This window comes from Cupressus sempervirens, chromosome 3 (genome assembly GCF_028749045.1).
Source record: "Cupressus sempervirens isolate cs-2001-9-10 chromosome 3, ASM2874904v1, whole genome shotgun sequence".
In the NCBI taxonomy this organism is placed as follows: Eukaryota; Viridiplantae; Streptophyta; class Pinopsida; order Cupressales; family Cupressaceae; genus Cupressus; species Cupressus sempervirens.
In genome coordinates, this window is record NC_143120.1 from 381,572,309 (window position 1) to 381,590,283 (window position 17,975).

At 32.9% G+C, this 17,975-nt stretch overlaps 1 protein-coding gene across 5 annotated transcripts in view; it reads left to right on the top strand.

Moving 5' to 3' along the window:
* LOC149566599 (putative potassium transporter 9) overlaps nucleotides 1–17,975 on the top strand; it is an 88,641-nt gene that overhangs the window by 40,105 nt on the left and 30,561 nt on the right. Inside the window, exon 1 of one of the 5 annotated variants that reach the window (XM_089819894.1) lies at nucleotides 5,181–5,317. The exons of the other annotated variants lie outside the window; for them this stretch is intronic. Within the exon in view, the coding sequence (XP_089676020.1) occupies nucleotides 5,273–5,317 (45 nt within the window). The 5' untranslated portion in view covers nucleotides 5,181–5,272. Of the gene's footprint in view, nucleotides 1–5,180; nucleotides 5,318–17,975 lie in introns of those variants that run through there. 5 annotated transcript variants of the gene reach the window in all.

The following is a 17,975-nucleotide window of genomic DNA, read 5'->3' on the forward strand; positions in this document are numbered from 1 at the left end:
AAGAGTCTGCTTGAAATACAACCATCGCATGATAAGCCTATCTATTGCAAAATGCAAGAAGAAAAGGTGGCATCAAAAAATATGATACACTTAAGAACCAGACAAGGTCATCGATAAAGTAATGGATCCAAAAGTAAAATCTAGGTCGTTGTCATTGACACAAGTTGAAAACAAGCGTGCCTTTAATGTTTTAATATAGTAGTATCATCTACACCCACCCATACTTGCATATGTAAGTACATGTATATGTATGCATGTACATAATATTCCAAGTATACGCATATTATGTATAAGACATATACATCCTATTAGTGTAAATAATTAATTATTATTACATGTTACTTAAGTTTACTTAGGAATATGCATAGACATATGAGTTGTCTTGTTGACAACATAAGAGTCAGCAACTTATTAGAGCACATGGTGTCTACAACATCTCTTTATGAGATACACCTATGTAAACTTATCCTCTCATCATCGCACAAACTCCTGTGCTCAATGGAGGATAATCCACCTTTGGTGGACATGTGCTGAGTTGTAATCCTTATCTTTTTGCCGACTCCTAGTCATTCTAGTTGCCTTTATATACAAGGCACTTCTAGTGTGTATTCATCTCATATCCAATCATTTGATATCCATTCTCATTTGATCATCATTGGTCTCTCTTGTGCTATCTATTGAGCTTCTTGATCTTGGTGTTGAATTATTGCCTTAGGCAAATTCTTACATGGTATCAGAGCTATACCAAATTCTTACACATCCATATAAATCATAAGGAATATACACGTGTATGTGTATATGTATGTACATGTACATGCAGGTGTAGGTACCATGATAGAATTACATTAAAACATACCTTGCCTTTGTCACGTCTGCAAAAAGAAATCTTCAAGGTAATAATGTATTTCCAAATTGTTCAATTAAAATCAATCAAGTATTCATATTAGATAGCCACTTCTTGTTGATATAACATCATAATGGAAATCGCTACTCAATTTCTCAAAGACATAACAATTAACCAACATTTCAATTTCATAAGAACCATAACAAACAACCATAACAAACAACCAATCATTTCTACAAAGCAAGCCATTTCATCTTCTAGTTTGTTCGAGTGTAGAAGAAAATGGGGGTACATATTTCTATTCTCTATTTGGTTCACCCAGAATTTGATGGGGAATTCACGGACCCAAAAATTTATGTTTTCTAAAATCAATAAAACTGGGATAGGAATATGTATTCCAATTCCACCTATTTAGGTGGAATTGCAAAACCTCATTTTTAGGCCAAAATTGGTATATGCATTCCTATTTTATTTTGTATTTCGATTCCGATTTGGTGCATCCAAATGAAGAATTCAAAATTTTAAGAATCTACATATGCCTATTCCGCTTGTATTCCCGTTGGCAAACGGGCCCTAAGTGGTGACATGAAGACCAAGTTTTACTGTACAGGTGCACGGTTTTGACTTTTTGTTGTATGGGTGAATATTTCTCATAAGAGACAAAGAAGGGTTGTGTGGGCACAATAGCTATACAAAGAGCCATCCTATGTCAATACATTACATATAATGTCCTTCAAAATGAGGAGTCAAAGATCTTTTTTCATTTTATGTAATAGATTGATCAAGACCAAACTTCTTTTTCTTTGTATTTAATAGAACTTATATTTGTTAATTAGAGAGCACTATTTTAATAGATCACAAATTTATATTTATATATTATTCAAAACCATTCTATTGATATATTATTGTTTTCTTAAAAAGGGAAGAATAGGAGCAAAGGTTATTTGTTTGAAGTAAATATTACAAATAAAAGGGATAAGAGGCATATTATTATATTTGATACCAATAACTATTTTTAGTAAATGATGAACTTTTTGAAGGATTGTACTTTTGACATGTTTGTTTTTTTGGTGCCTAGTTTTGTGTGAGAATTTGTATGGTTGTAGTGGTGCGTGGGTTTGTCCAACTATGTTCATAGGATTAAAAAAAAATTAGTGGGAAAATGGTGCCTTGTGTACTTTTGGAACTAATTTTAATCACATGATCAAAATAAATTTGAGCAAGATCGATTTTGTTTCCTTAGAAAATATGTTGAATGCACATTCTAACTAGGTTGATGTGTTGATTTTGTCACAACCAAATTCTTGTATTGATTGCGGCAAGTATCTTGTACTTCATTCTATACTTCTAAAATGTGTTTCTCTTTAATTTCTAGTTTCAACGAAAGCTATATTACTCACATGACAAGAAAATAAGAAAAAGAAAATTAAAGCTCAAACGGAAAAATACTTCCATCATAAACTACTTAAGATAATAAAAAAAATCTAAATTAAATATATTAGATTTATTATAAATTTAGAGATTAATATTTAATATCAAATATTAACACTAGGATTTTAAATGAGTTGCTTTTGAAAAACAATAGAAGACATAATACAACTATATCATTGTTTCAAATAGATTTTATTTTATTTTATTTATCTAAACATATGTATATATCTTTAAAATTTTGAAAATATAATTTAGAATTATTATTTTTAATTACATGAACTCATAATTTTTTAAAGAATCCTTATACTTAATTGTTTTATTTAATATAAATTATTACTTTTTTATATAGAATTAATTTTTGAAAAATAGTAATTCATTATATAAATATATGATATTTATTAATTATATTGTCAATGTATATAATGTCATTGAAATTGATAAATAATATCTTTTATCTTAAAGACAAGAGCCTACAGCACAGTAGTAAATTGTGAGACTCTTATGTAGAAGGTCTAGATTAAAAATTTACTAGGAAAATAACATGAAAAAATAGTAAAGATGAAAATAAGAGTAAAAGAAAAATTAATATAATTATATAAAGTTTAAAAGTTGAAAACTAAACTAATTTTAAAAAACTAAAAACTAAATCAATCTGAAATTTGAATTTTCTAAAAGAAAACATTTATTAACTTATTATTTCATAGAACACAATTAACATAAAGATAAGTTGAGCCAAGGTCTTGGGTTTGAGTCTATTAGAACATAACAAGTAATAATAATAATTAATTTCAACTTTAATATATTATAATAAAAAATTGTATTAATAAAATATTAACATTATTATTTTTAACCTAATTATAATATATTAAATAATTAGATTAAGTTTTTTATTTTTTTAAATTTAAATAATTTAATTAAGTTTACCTAACACATTAATTTAATTCATCCAATGAAATTATAGATTATGATTTTTTAAAAAATAATTTAACGTGATTTTAAAAAAATTAGATTGATTAAATTGAGTTATTTCATTAGATTAAATTTTAATCTAATGCAATTACAATAATTTTAATTAGACTGAATTTATTTAATTTCAATAATTTATTCAATACAATTTTAATAAATTAATTCATTAATTAATCATATTAATTATTTTTCAGATTAACTTACTAAAGTAATTTAATATAGTATAATCATTTAATCTGATCATAATAAATCAAGAGAGACATTCTAAAGAGAGAAAATTTCAAGAAGGAAAAAGTTGAGCATCCTAATTTTGTATCTTTCACAGACTATGTGATTTTCATATTCATCTTATTTTGTTATAATAATTTACTTGACAAATCCTTGCTTATAACTAAGATTTTAATATCATTTCACTTCAATATGTTTTTATTGAGATGTTCAAATTAATTGAAAAAAATTTCGATCAACAATTGTGCTATAAATTATATTTATTAATTTATTATTAAAAAACTGAACATTAAATTGATAAATGATATTACAAAAGTTGTAATAATAACAATTGGAATATGCCCAACTACTCCATCCTCTTTCCTAATATCATTTGAAATGACTTTTTAATTTTGTTTTATTTGAATAAATAAACATAACTTTTATTCTGGAATTAAGTCCTTGGAGAAGAATGATGTAAAAGACTACTTCAAATTGTACAATTAGGGATCAGCTCTTATTATCTAAGATTTAGATGGACATGGGTAAATGAACAGTCTGTAAGAAAAGGTGAGACTAGTTTATATATATTTATTCAGATAATATCTATATTAAACGATATCTTTCCGAGGTGCCTATATTTCGATTGGTGTATTTAATATAGATATTATCTGAATAAATATATATATAAGCTAGTATTTATCAAATCAAAGCAAAAGTCAAACTGCAGTTGTCATCGGCAAGTTATCGCTGAATAACCATTGTATTTATTGCGTATAGATGAAAAGTTAAACTGCGTCAAACTGCAGTTGTCATCAGCAAGTATTTATGACTGAATAACCGTGGACACGATTTTTTTGATGACCATTCTTCCATTGTAAGATGCCTATTGACATAATGAATGAACTTGTCTTTTCTACAATCAAGACTAGAAATGATCTGGTTGAAAGTGAATAACATTTTACCCATGAATGTATAGTATATAATAATAGAAACAATTGAAAGAGAAGCAGTTCAAAAAATTTCAAACTCACAAATATCTTAATTCAAATCCACCAGAAAAAACTAGCAATAAAAATATATTTAAATGATTAACAATCTCATAAACTGATTTCATGAACACTATTAAAATTCATTCATTATAAGCAATCACACTTTTACCCCTAGGGATTTGTAGTGACCACCTTAATACGATCCATTCTTTGCCGGCACTCCCACCAAAATTGTACAGGAGGAATGAAAGTCATGATACACCAAATTATAAAAGGCTAAAAGTTGTTCAACTGCCGGCTTGACCTTTGACAGTTGTCTAAGCCTTTTTTTCGCCATTCCCCTGATCAAAGCAATCATCCGGTCCGTTTCAGTGCTCAAAAGGGGAACTCCCGACTGAGAAATCATATAGAAAATTAAAGACATTTCCTAACCACCCTACCAATGGCCAAAATTTTCTATGCACGGCAAACGCTAATACAATTTACTTGTGCTGGTTCGCTAACGAAGTAAAGAATTCTTAATGGCCAGCTTAAGTGCAGGACTAATTGAATATGACCAGTCCTTTATAAGTTTTTCTTTGATTGACGAAAGCAAGTATTACAATATGGCCAGTCCTTTATAAGTTGATCTAGCAAGCTGGGTATAATTTTTTAAGGCGAGTACGTCACCTTGTTATCTCCAGTATAAATACGTTGATTGCTCAATAATTTTCGATTGAGAAACGTATTCATATTTTCATTAGATAGCTTTAGTGGCTGCGAGCTTCTATCATTCTATGCAGTCTAAATATACATTACCACTTTTCTATATTCAGCTCTGTCCTTGGGGAATATGAATTCTGACGTTGAGGTCGGTTTGCACAAAGGCGCTAATGAGGTCAGTGGAGGTTTCGCTTCTTTAGTGTTCATGCCAATTTAATGTTTTACTGTTCGCAGCCTGTCAGAAATAAGTCATAACTTTCTGCTAAATAGATGCAAATCAATGGCAGATATGGTTTTGTTGGCTTTATTAAACTCAAGAATGATTTAATTACAATAAAAAATCAACAACTACAACATTAAACTTGGTTTTTCATTTCTTTCATACCGACCTCTCAGTTTTCTCATATTTTTCCCAAACCAATTCAACTTCTCTGCCCTCAACGCCGCATTACGAAGGTTCTTATTAGTGTTGTATGATACATGATATTGCTGTTCAAATAACCCAAGAGGTGAGGGGCTGGCGTATACACCACTTATTCTCCTCAACAAACACACTTCCTTTAATTTCCCATGCCGCCACCTATTTTCCAATCTGCAATACCAAGAAGCTGCTGATTTAAAAAATCCACAAAATGGACGCCTGACCCATTTCCGACGCCACCTCACTCTCCTTTTCTTCCTCCTATGCCTCCTTCCATTACCTTGAAAATCACAAATTTACTTTATTTAGAGGATGTTAACCTCACAAAGAGGGTGTCCAAATGCAATACAAAACCTCCCAAATATGGAAAAACAGTTGGAAACATTTAAATTAATAATCTCTCTTTTAAAGGCGACTTGACTGTAAATATGGTTTTCGAACAGTCAGGACTTCGCGACCATTTTGTTTCAGCTCTGAAAATTTCGAAAAAGGATATTTTTTATAAACTGCCAGTAAAAACAGAGATGAACAGATGAAGAAACTTTTGATTCAAAATGAGCAGAGAAAATATAATAAAGACAACTAAAGTAAAATATAAAACTAAACCAGAAAATTAATCAAATATGGTTTTCGAACAGTCAGGACTTCGCGACCATTTTGTTTCAGCTCTGAAAATTTCGAAAAAGGATATTTTTTATAAACTGCCAGTAAAAACAGAGATGAACAGATGAAGAAACTTTTGATTCAAAATGAGCAGAGAAAATATAATAAAAACAACTAAAGTAAAATATAAAACTAAACCAGAAAATTAATCAAAGACCCAAGCCACAAATAGTTATAGTGGTTCACCACAATTTGTGGCTACCTCCACTCTCAACAGGGAACTTTCTATTATTATTCACCAATCAATGTCTAATACAGGACTATGCACATGTATGTATACAATCATGTTCAGCTAGAAGACGAAAAGAAGGGAATGTGAAAGGTCATGTGACAGTTGGGCTTCACATTCCTAACAATCTCCCTCTTGAAGTCCAACCAGCATAGCCATGTACTCTAAATTCCTTGTGTTCCACTTCTAAATTCACATTAGAACCATGCCCATCAAAAACTTGAGAATTGCCAAACTTTGTTCACGGACACTACGAATTAGTCTTTGCCAAAACATGCCTGAGTCAAAAAAAACTCATCGTCTAATAATTTACTTGCATCATTCGCATTCATTAAACTGTATTCATGAACAAAACTTCCAACATGTGTGAAATGCACTCCTTCATGTAAGCTTGTTTCTGGGCTCCCCTTAACAAGGTATCACAAAACAAATCATGATCCTTATACACCACAAGATTCATCTCCACTACTAAGGCCACGTGGAGCTCTATCACTTAACTCCTCCACCAACTGCACCATATCATTAGAGACCCAAATAATTAAAAGCATATAAGAATTTGGGGGGCCACACTTGAAACATTACTGTTACTAACCCCAACAACCTCCACCATAAGTGCAACATTATTTATGTGGGCAATATCCATTGTAGCTCTCATACCTACTACCATATTATGCTCTGCCGCAGTTCTGGCTGCATGCTGACAAGTAATGGTGCCTATATATACTATATCAACATGCCAGTTACACTACTGTTGGCATTGAATGATGATAATTCTATATCTTTTCTGCTATTTTTGTGAACCGGTGAAGTGTTGAGTTATCTTTTAATATATTAGTTCCCTCTACTCTTTTCAATTTCATAGCCAAACAGACAATAATGCTCTTGTCAAAGTCGTCTCCTGCTAGATGAGTATTACCTGATGTGGAGAGCACCTCAAAACTTCCATTCGCCAATGAAGCAATACTTGGTTCATTCACAATCCTCAAAACTTCTAACCCAACAATTTGATCAGCGTCCACACATTTTCTCAAAACTGGTGCAAAAAACTTTTTAGTGGGAAACTGCTTCCCAATTGGAAAATCCAATTTGACAATCCTATTTCTTGTATAAGCGACCACATAAGGTATTGTTCTCTTCCCCTCCACGTTTGTAACAAGGGTAGACTTCCCTTCTTCAAAGGCTGTCGCAACCAAATTTGTTTGTTCCCGTTCTCTCCAGTATTACTCTATCACTGATTTGTCCATTCTCATGATTCATCTCTGCTTTATCTAAATTATTTATTTGCTCAAACTCATCTCATTTGATAAACCCCCTCACATTCTTTTCATCCATCAGGCACTCTGTTGTCCATCGTGGGACAATGTTTGTCTGTTGCCTTCTGTATGCAACCTACACAGGGAATTAGCTAGGTTAGAACAATTGCCTCCAAACATGGTTCACATATGCCCAATTTTTTTGCTCCCGGGAACTAGTCTTGGAGCATTCATTGTTTTCTTTTCAAATTCCTCAAAGACGCCCACCTCTCCATTTCCTTTTATTTTTTTGTCAAATTCACCATCATCCATATCTAAAGACGAATCTAGCTTCTCACATACCAATTGCTTGTTAGATCTCACACTTTGGCTTCTTCTATCTGCAAAATGCGCCTCATTATTTCCAGGATAATCAATAGTTTGGGCATCTCGACTTTCTTCGATTGCTGTCAATGCATTCCACTTGACTTCTACCTTTCTAATCAGTAACAATAAATCATCAGAGTCTTTATTCTTAGACATGCTGAAGGGTTCTGGTTCATGCGTATCTCTGAGCCAGGGTCTCTCTCCAGCCTCCTTGAGCTCTGTAATCCCTGTGCTCAGATTTTCAGTTGCCATGAAGTCTTCTTGTGATTTCTTTCCACCAAGTGGAAACTTCTCTATCGAAGATGTACATTTTTGGCAGGAAAGAGTCTTCTGACAAGACCTGATAACCCTTCCCATCATTTTCCTCTTCCCGACACAGTTTGTTCAGAAAACTTACACTCTTTCTCAAAGTTATCTTTTACAACATTCATTATAGGACACAAAACGTCCAACTTCTGGTCAATACAAAACAATTGGTTTGTGAGTAGGAAATTCTCTTCCGTAACCTCACAATTTTTTTCTTTTCGTAATCCTCTTCAATCTTAGCCTCTACTTCTTCAACATAATCCTTGTTTCAGCATTCCCCTCTCTAGCCAAATCCAAATTCTAAATAACAAAATCAACTTCATCATCTTCTTCCTGCATCTCTGCTCTAGCCAAACTGGCTCTGATACCAATTGTTGATTCAAAATGGGTAGAGAAAATATAATAAAAGCAGCTAAACTTAAACATAAAAATAAACCAGAAAATTAATCAAAAAGACCTAAGACACAAATAGTTATAGTAGTTGACCATAACTTGTGGCTACGTCCACTCTCAATAGGGAACTCTCTTTTGTTATTCACCAACCAATGTCTAATACATGACTATGCACACGTATATATACAATCATGCTCAACTGCCAGACGAAAATAAGGGAATTTGAAAGGTCATGCGATAGTTGGGCTTCACATTCCCAATAGAATCTGCCACAAAATTTGTTAAATTTGACAAAATGTAATAACGAACATCCATGTAAAGGATCTTGCTATAGCCCTTGTGAATTTTCATTGACAATTAGCCATGTCCACTCTCAATAGGGAACTCTCTTTTATTATTCACCAACCAGTGTCTAATACATGACTATGCACATTCATATATACAATCATGCTCAACTATCAGACAAAAATAAGGGAATTTGAAAGGCCACGCCACAGTTGGGCTTCACATTCCCAATAGAATCTGTCACAAAATTTGTCACACTTGACAAAATGTAATAACAACATCCATGTAAAGGATCTAGCTATAGCCCTCATGAATTTTCATCAACAATTATTTTGTGAAACTGCAAGTTAGACTGCTTAACCCCAATCAAATAGATTCTTCAATCTTATAAGTTTGACTCAATTTAATATTTCTTGATGTGGTGAGATGAGATCAGAAAAACAAACCTGGGTGGTGTTGGATTGCCCATAGACTCACATGCTTTTGCACCAATTGAAGTGCAATTCAAATTCCACCATTTTAGTTATAGCTACAGGGCTGAAAGGAAGCTATAGTGCGGAAATACTTCAAATTCTAAATCTAAAAGTAAAGAGAGTGCATGAATTTATCGAGCTATTGCAAACTAGATAAACACATAGGGGAAAACAGATTTAAACAAATATGCACATAACTTTGGATATATGTGCAAAAATCCTATCGGAAAAGAAACCCACCACTCCAAAGCCATATCCAATTGTATTATCAGTAACAATTAGTTACACAATCTCAAGAGCCTAATCTCTCCAAGAGTAATTGGTTGTGATATTTAAATCCAGAATAATTCCAGCAGTGTAACAAAGCTCTTCAAATACTTCTTTCTTCAACAACACATTGTACTTTTAGAGTTTTCGTGCAAAAGGAAATTGTTTCTAAAGCATCTAGATTTAATGTATTTACAACTTATATCTAGAAACTTCCTTAAACAAATCCAAGAAATTATGCCAAAAAGATGAACTCTCTAATTTTTTTTCAAGTCTATCCTTGTAGAAGATTTGGTTGCATTTAGCATCTGTTTAAAAATGCATAAATAATTAACCAATAAAATATACTAAGGTTGGGTCACCTTATCCAACCAGGGGCATGACTTTGGCCCCAGGCAGCAGATGCATCGTTATACATAAAGTAGCAATGGTTTTGTTTGGTTAAGGTCAGACAATTACAGGGAATTTATGTGATTCAAACAAAAGGATCAGTGGTACCCACAATTAATATACTTTCCTCTCAATAAGGTATAGTATGTGATCCACATTGACTCTCTAAGGGTAGTTTTGTTACTCAGTTAATATAAGTATTTACTAGAAGTGTGAAGAGCTGTCATAAAAACACCCGTTCATATAAGACGTAACTTGGCTGCACTTTCTATCATTTCCCATTCTCCATGGATTGTGCTGAAACAACACTCTAGTTCTTTCGCTTTTTAAATTTTCTTTATGGCTGGTAAAATTAGAGAAAGGGCACCCTGCATTAATATAAGATATTGAATGTCCATGCCATCAAAATACATCCAATTCGTTTTGTTTGACTTTTGTTTCATTTCTACGAATCTGGACACACTATTCTTTCCCATACTATTTAGCATAACTAATTTTTAGTCATCTTATTTGTGCAAAATGGTGCTAACCCAATTTTTTGTGCATTTGTAAGGAAATTTCTCTAGATACCGATTTGTCCTGGGAGGTAGAGGCTTCTGCATCGGAGGCGGACGAATGCGGGATGAGTCTAGAAGCCTTGTGGATGCTGGCCAGAAGCCAGCCGCAAGGCTCTTGGATGCTTGGCTTCTAGACACATCCAGAAGCCTGCGGCTGGCTTCTGGCCAGCATCAGTAGGGCTTCCAGACGCATCCAAGAGCATGCGCAGGCCGAACAAGCATTAAAGTAAAAAAAAATATTAAAAACATTTTCAATGACTTAAGTTGCTAGTTAAACATCTGTAATTGCTTTTTTAGGTTTTTTTTTTGGCAATGAAACCCTAAAACGATCGTAAAGGTGAATATTGAAGCATTCACAACTCATTTTGGAACTTTGTTTGCACCTACAACCACTTCTCATTTGGCCTCTAGTTTTCATTGTCATTGTGAAGCCAAGTTCAGCATTTTTGAAGAGGATTGATCGAAGAGGGAGAGATAGCTTTCTCAAAGGAGTTTAAACCATTCAAGGTAAGTGATCAATCCTATTCTTGAGTATTTTGATGATTTTTTAAGATTTTTAGATGATTTTTTTCAAGTTCTTGAAGATTTTAAAGTATTTTTTTTGAAAGATACATAGAAGCAACTTTGAGCATCTATTTTAGTAGTTTTTTCTCACTTCTTTCCACTTGTATGCATGATGTTCATAGTTGTTTTAGGACCTAATTAAAATTTATTTATTTTCTTATAGAATAGGTTGCAAAAAACTAGGCAAGAATGGATACCGGTGGTAGTGCTAGTCAAAGTTCAGTGGGGGGCCAAGGATGGGACGGGACTAATAATTTCAAAAATTGATATAGGTTCTCCTTTGTGGAGACATACAACACGGATATCACAGGTTTCAGGAGGTGGCTTATACTATTGGGAGTGCAATTATTGTCAAAGTAACAAAGGAAAACCTTTCAATAGCTCATATTCCCGAGTGAAGCTCCATTTTATGGGCCCTGTTGGCAAAGGATTTGGAATGTGCAAAGGCAAAAATGGTATTGGGATGACTAGTGTAGAAATACTTTCATTTGTAAGAGAACAAGAAGTTGTCGATGCATTGATTAATAGATAAAAAAGAAGCTACTATCAAGGTCCTTCCTCTAAGAGCAAACCGCATGCACCCACTGAACCCATTGCATCCTCCCAACACCCATTCTTGGAAGTACCTGTGCCAGGAGAGGATGAGGAAGAAGTGGGAATTTCAACCCGCAAAAGAGGCCCATTGCACACCGCATTTAAATTGGAGGCAAGAGACCGTGCTGATGAAGCTGTTGCATGTTGCCTCTATGCAAATGGGCTTCCTTTCAACTTGGCGAGATCACCATATTGGAAGGAAATGGTGGCAACAATCAAAGAATCACCAGCTGACTACACAAGTCCAGGGTACGAAAAGGTGTGTACGACTCTATTGCAACAAGAGAAGGCACATATAGAGAAAGACCTTCAACCAATCAAAAAATCTTGGAAAACTTTGGGTCTAACTATTGTGTCAGATGGTTGGAAGGATACAAGAAACCGGCCATCGATTAATGTGATTGCAGTTTCCCCCAAAGGGATAATGTTTTTGAAGGCTATTGATTGTGAGGGGCAAGTGAAGGATTCCAAATTCATTTTTAGAATTCTCATCAAGGCCATCGAGATGGTGGGTAGTGAGAATGTGGTATAGTTGGTCATAGATAATGCCAAAAATTGCAGGGGTGTGAGTGCTTTAGTTGAGAGTCAGTATAAGTATATTTTATGGACCCCATGCACTGTTCACTCCCTAATTTGATCATGCAGAGGATTGGCACTAAAGTAGAGTGGGTGATGAAAATATATGAAGAGGGGGGGGACATACAGATTGTAGTGCCTACACCTAGTTCGCATTTTGTTGTCGTTGCTGAACTCTTTTAGAGCTAGTTTTATGTTGTTGGTTAGCAGCATTCTTTTGAGATTAATAGATACTGTGCTATGGATTCAGTTTATTATGTGATGAGATTACTTAGACTTTATATTTCATGTATGCATGATGATTATTTTCAGTGTTTGTAGTTATTAATGATGATTAGTAAGATGGTTTATTATCATATGTGTTTTATTATGGATACTTACCCCATACTTGCATGTGTATGGTGTGCGTGTTTTCTTTGCGTGTTTGCTTTTGTATGGCGTGTCTGATGTGGTTAAGGAAGGGAGTTGTAGTCACCTGCTAGTCGGGATCTACACGATGCACCACTTCCTGCCATTGCCTGTTTAGTTTAGTATATATTGTGCTTGTACATGTGTGGATTTTATGCAGGTTGCAGGTACCGGGTATCAACTTCCCTGAATTGTCAGGATGAGCATACCCTATCACACTATTTCAATGATAAGAGAGGGGAGATAAATTCTCAAGTCCAAATCCCAACCCTTTAAGCCATTTGTTCTAATTGAAAAATTAGGACAAGTATCTGAGTTGAGTACCCTCCGAATATGTCGGATGACATAATTCGTGATATTAACCCTTGGTTTGATTTTGTATGTATTTTGGCTATGATGGATTTTCATATTTTTACCTTGTGAGTCTTTGATGTATTTTCTATTAATTAAGCCTAATTAAAAGATTTAATTAATGGTTTAATTAAATGGAAAATTAATATGATATTTTAATATTTATTTTATTTAATTAATTGGAAAATTAATTAAATAAAATAATTAAATTTGAAAATAAAAAGTTAAAAGTTTAAATTTGGAATGTGACAATATTTATTTTAATAATAATATATTTGGAGTTCATTTTTAAATAAATGACTAAATAATATTATTATTAAAGCTAATAAGTATTTTAACAATTAAGTTTTGGAAAAAGAAATTCAAAAGTGGAAAATATATTTTAAATTAATAAAAGATTCTAAATCTCATGTGATTAAAATATAAATATATTAAGATTGCAAAGTGGAATTATAAAAGTTAGTGCATGAGATTTAATAAATAAATAAATAAAATTGGAAAGAGTAAATCAATTATTATATTAATTAATGTGTATTATTTTAATATTTGCTCACATAGGAGTTGGCAAATTCTCGGGAGTTGTCATGTAGACAACACTGGAGTTTGCACTCTAAGAATGCACAAGTTGTCTACACTTAAGAGTTAGCATTTTTATTTGAGCACATGGTGTCTACAACCTTAAGACTCATCTAGAAGGTTGGAGAAGGCCCATGCTTGGTTGTCATGCTTATCTTCTATTTGTTTCTAGAGACACTCTAGATGCATCTTAGAGGCCTTTAAATAGAGGTTCCCCTAGTGTGTTTGTACAAGCGGAATGGAAGCTACGAGCTACAAGCTTAAATGGAAGCTACAAGCCACAAGCTAAAATAGAAGCTTCAAAGCTTACATGTATTGAAGAAGCTCATATGCTCATATGTTCCTACATGCTACTATGCTCCTTCTAGCATTTATAGTCACTTGGAGGATTCGATTGGCTTGGATCTTGGAGGGATTGCAAATGATGGAGAAGGAAAGGATTTTCTATGGACTTTTGAGGCATAGCGGATTAGCATCAGTGTCCAGGTGCACTCGTGATATTCGCACATTCTCTTTACACTATTTCTCTTCCTATCTTCATCATGTCTGTTAGATGTGTCTGAATACTCTTGTGATTGAATCTATATTTGAAATTGGAATCTAGATATGCTATTTGGTTGAGAAGAAAACATTAGAAAACCTTAGATCCAATTAAGGAAGGAATTAGATCTAAACGGGTTTGGGTTCGAATTAGAATCAAATTGAAATAGATTTGAAAATAGTTTCAAGATTTATGGCCAAATCCATTAGTGAAATTATTGGATAAATTTAGAGAACAATTACCTTTAAGAGAAAATTTTTAATTCATCACAAATTGTCTAGTCGCTGCCCTTTGGATAGACCCGAACTCAGTCATTCATAACTTTTTATCGGGATCGAATTTATTCGATCGCTCTGGTCAGAATTGGCACAACTTGGCCCTCTCCAACATATTTAAATTTCAGCCCGATCCAACGATTCATTAGGGAGATATGGCCGTCGTACTGGGACTGTTTTATTCAGAGACGGATATTTCTTCATTTCCCATAACCAAGAGTTCTTTATGCTTAAACTTCACAAAAATGATATATCAAAGTAATATAATTATAATTTAATAATTATTTAATTAGTCTAAAGACTAATAAGAATGTTCTAAATAAATTAATAGAGATTTTTAATGGAAAGTTTGTGGATAGAGCTCATGGATAGAGATATTGAATTCAATAGAGAATGTATGACTTTTAATATTAATTATTTAATGTATATTAAATACTATTTAATATATAGTTAAAAGGTGGTAATTTATAAAAGTGTTTAATGATGATTATTAAGAGACTCAAATTTTAATGATATTGGATTTAGATTTAAATAAGAATTATTATATTGACAAGGAGTCATAGTTACATTATAACATTGTTATAACATAGCTACGTTTTGAATTATTATATTGGTTATAAATTATTGATATGCCTTAAAGGTTAGTTAAATATTAACTAATGGGGCTTATGGAAATATAGTTTGATGAGTTTATTATTGATGTTTGTAAGGACTATCAAACTATTAATAAATAATAATATAAATGGTTTAATTAGTTATCAACTAATCCGATTAGAGTTAATCTAGTGGAGATTATTTAATGATTAAAGTTTTGTAAAAAGATATTAGTTTTTGGGATTTGAAGTATAATTGATCAATTGATATTCATTGAGCTGATATCATAACCATGATATTAATAATTAAGTTGTGTGATAGAGAGTTATTTGAAAAGAATGACGAATGTGGTCATTATAGGATTATTAATATAATCATTTGAGTATTGAATTATAGTTGACTTTTAACGTACAAGTTATAGTTAGTTATTAGTCAACTGATATTAATTGGAACGTTGCCTTGGATATGTAATTATTAATTAAATTAATTAGAGTTAATTAGATTTAGTTAATAATTATGTTATGTAATAGAGATTTAATTGATATAATTCTTTTAATGAGATTGCAAAAGTATTGATATCAAGTTGATAGGTCTTATTCTTATGACTTGAATTATGACCTTAGATATTATATGGTTGTCAACGATGATAACGATTAAATTAAAAGACTTAAACTTTAATAACACTTAATTAAGTTTCTAATTGAAGACTATTAGAATGTTAATAGGTCATGGATGGTATACCTATGTTAATTGATTGATCAAGTTGATCATTTTAATTAAGTTATAATTCTTTTTATTCGAGGATTGATAATTGGTTATTTTATAAAAGAATAATGATCCTTTGATAATGTTGAAATGTAGAAATAACATTTAGGAAGAGTTGTTCAATTAGTAATATGGATCTTGGTCAAATAAAGAGAACAATTGAATTAAAGGTCAATGATGATCAGTTTAGTGAATACTTATCCTTAAGTTATTCTTAGAATGTAATTCTTAATAAATAATGCTATCGGGGAACAAATGGGTTGACTTGTAGGTCAAATGATGAAACTTAGACACTTGAAGTATACTTGCAAATAAAAAACTAAAACCCCTACACTTGAATAATGGAAAATGAAACTCCACACATTATTCAACTATGTGAATTTAGTAAACCAAAACATGTGTTTGCATTGTGTATTCTATATGCTTCTTGTTTTGGGTTTTGGGTTGACTAGTGTTGACCAGTCCTAGGTTGTTACCAGAGGCTCGGGGATTATGAGATGTGATGGCATGTTGATTTTTATTGGTCTCGATCTTTATAAGCCCAACCATGGTAATGTGATCGTATGCTCTATGAATTGTTTGTTATTGTTCATCAGTCTTCGTGTGTGAAGCTGAGATGTAAATGTATCTGAGACACTTGAGCTAATCATTTTTGAGTCATCGATCAGTTATCCTTGGATTACTTTCTAGTCGCCATGATGGGACTGAAATGTTGATTTATTTCTTGATGATGTCATGTTGTGACATGTTTGACTCAACCATTTTGGAGTCTTCGATCAGTATGATTTTGAGATATTCTTGGTTGCTTGTTGAGAACCAATGGATGTGATGATATATTTTGGTTGTTGAGAACCAATGGATACTTATGATTATTAGTGATGCCTTCAGTTGCTAATAAAGAACTGTTGTGGTCATGATTTTCTATGGATTCTTTTCGGATGCTCATGGAGATTTGATGATTCTTATCTTGGTGATTTGATGATTCTTATTATGGATATTTGATGCTTTTATCATAGATATTTGATGATTCTTTTTATGGATTATCTTTTGGATTTTCTTTACAGTCGCTTGTACAGGACTGTGGTGATTTATGATTCCATGAGCATTAGGGTAGGTAATCTACTTGTAGTGTCGGGAAGTGGCTTGCAATGGGGGCCGGGGCCCTAAGTGGCTGCCAAGGTAACTCATTGTAAGTTTGGTTAATAAGTGATAACATTTACACACTAAATGGGGATTACATGAACCTAAAAAGATAATTGTTTTGGTTCTTGCCCATGCCTTGAGCGCTTGTACAGGCTAGGATGGGAGTAGTGAGACGCATGGTTGCGACCTTGCATTCCATAGTATGCCTCGTCAGTATGAGAGGATACTAGTGGCCGCATGAGATCTGTATGGACCCGTGGAGTTTAGCTAATTGCCAGGGTAATTTGTACGAGATAAATGCGATGACACTTTCCCTCTTGCAGAGTAGGTTTCCTACATGTCATTGTGTGCCTCTGGGAAGTAGATGTCTGTTGTGTGATTGGAACCTTTGAGTTAGTATACTTTTAGGATTCCTGGACTTTAGAGACTTGTGCTATGTGATTTTAATAGTTCGTTTGGGACTTGAGATTATCTCTTCAGCACGGTGGGAGTGGACCACTTAGGTACCACGAGGTCGGGTGGTAGTGTTTTATCACTCTTATCATTTGAGATCCATCTGAGACACCGTGGCTGGAGTATTCTTGGTTGGTATTTATCTTCATTATGTTCTTGGATCATTATGATAGATGTTATACCTTATGGTAGCTGTATTTATTGGTATGGTTCTTATATTGATGATTTGCATGTGTTAGATGATGGTATCCTATGCTTTACTTTGCATGTTAGTAGGATGTTTTAGGAGTGACATTCCTACTATGATAATACCGATGATCTCTTCGGTGCTTTGGAATGTTACGCACGGAGGGATGGCTAGGATCCATGATGGTCTAATGATGCTATTTA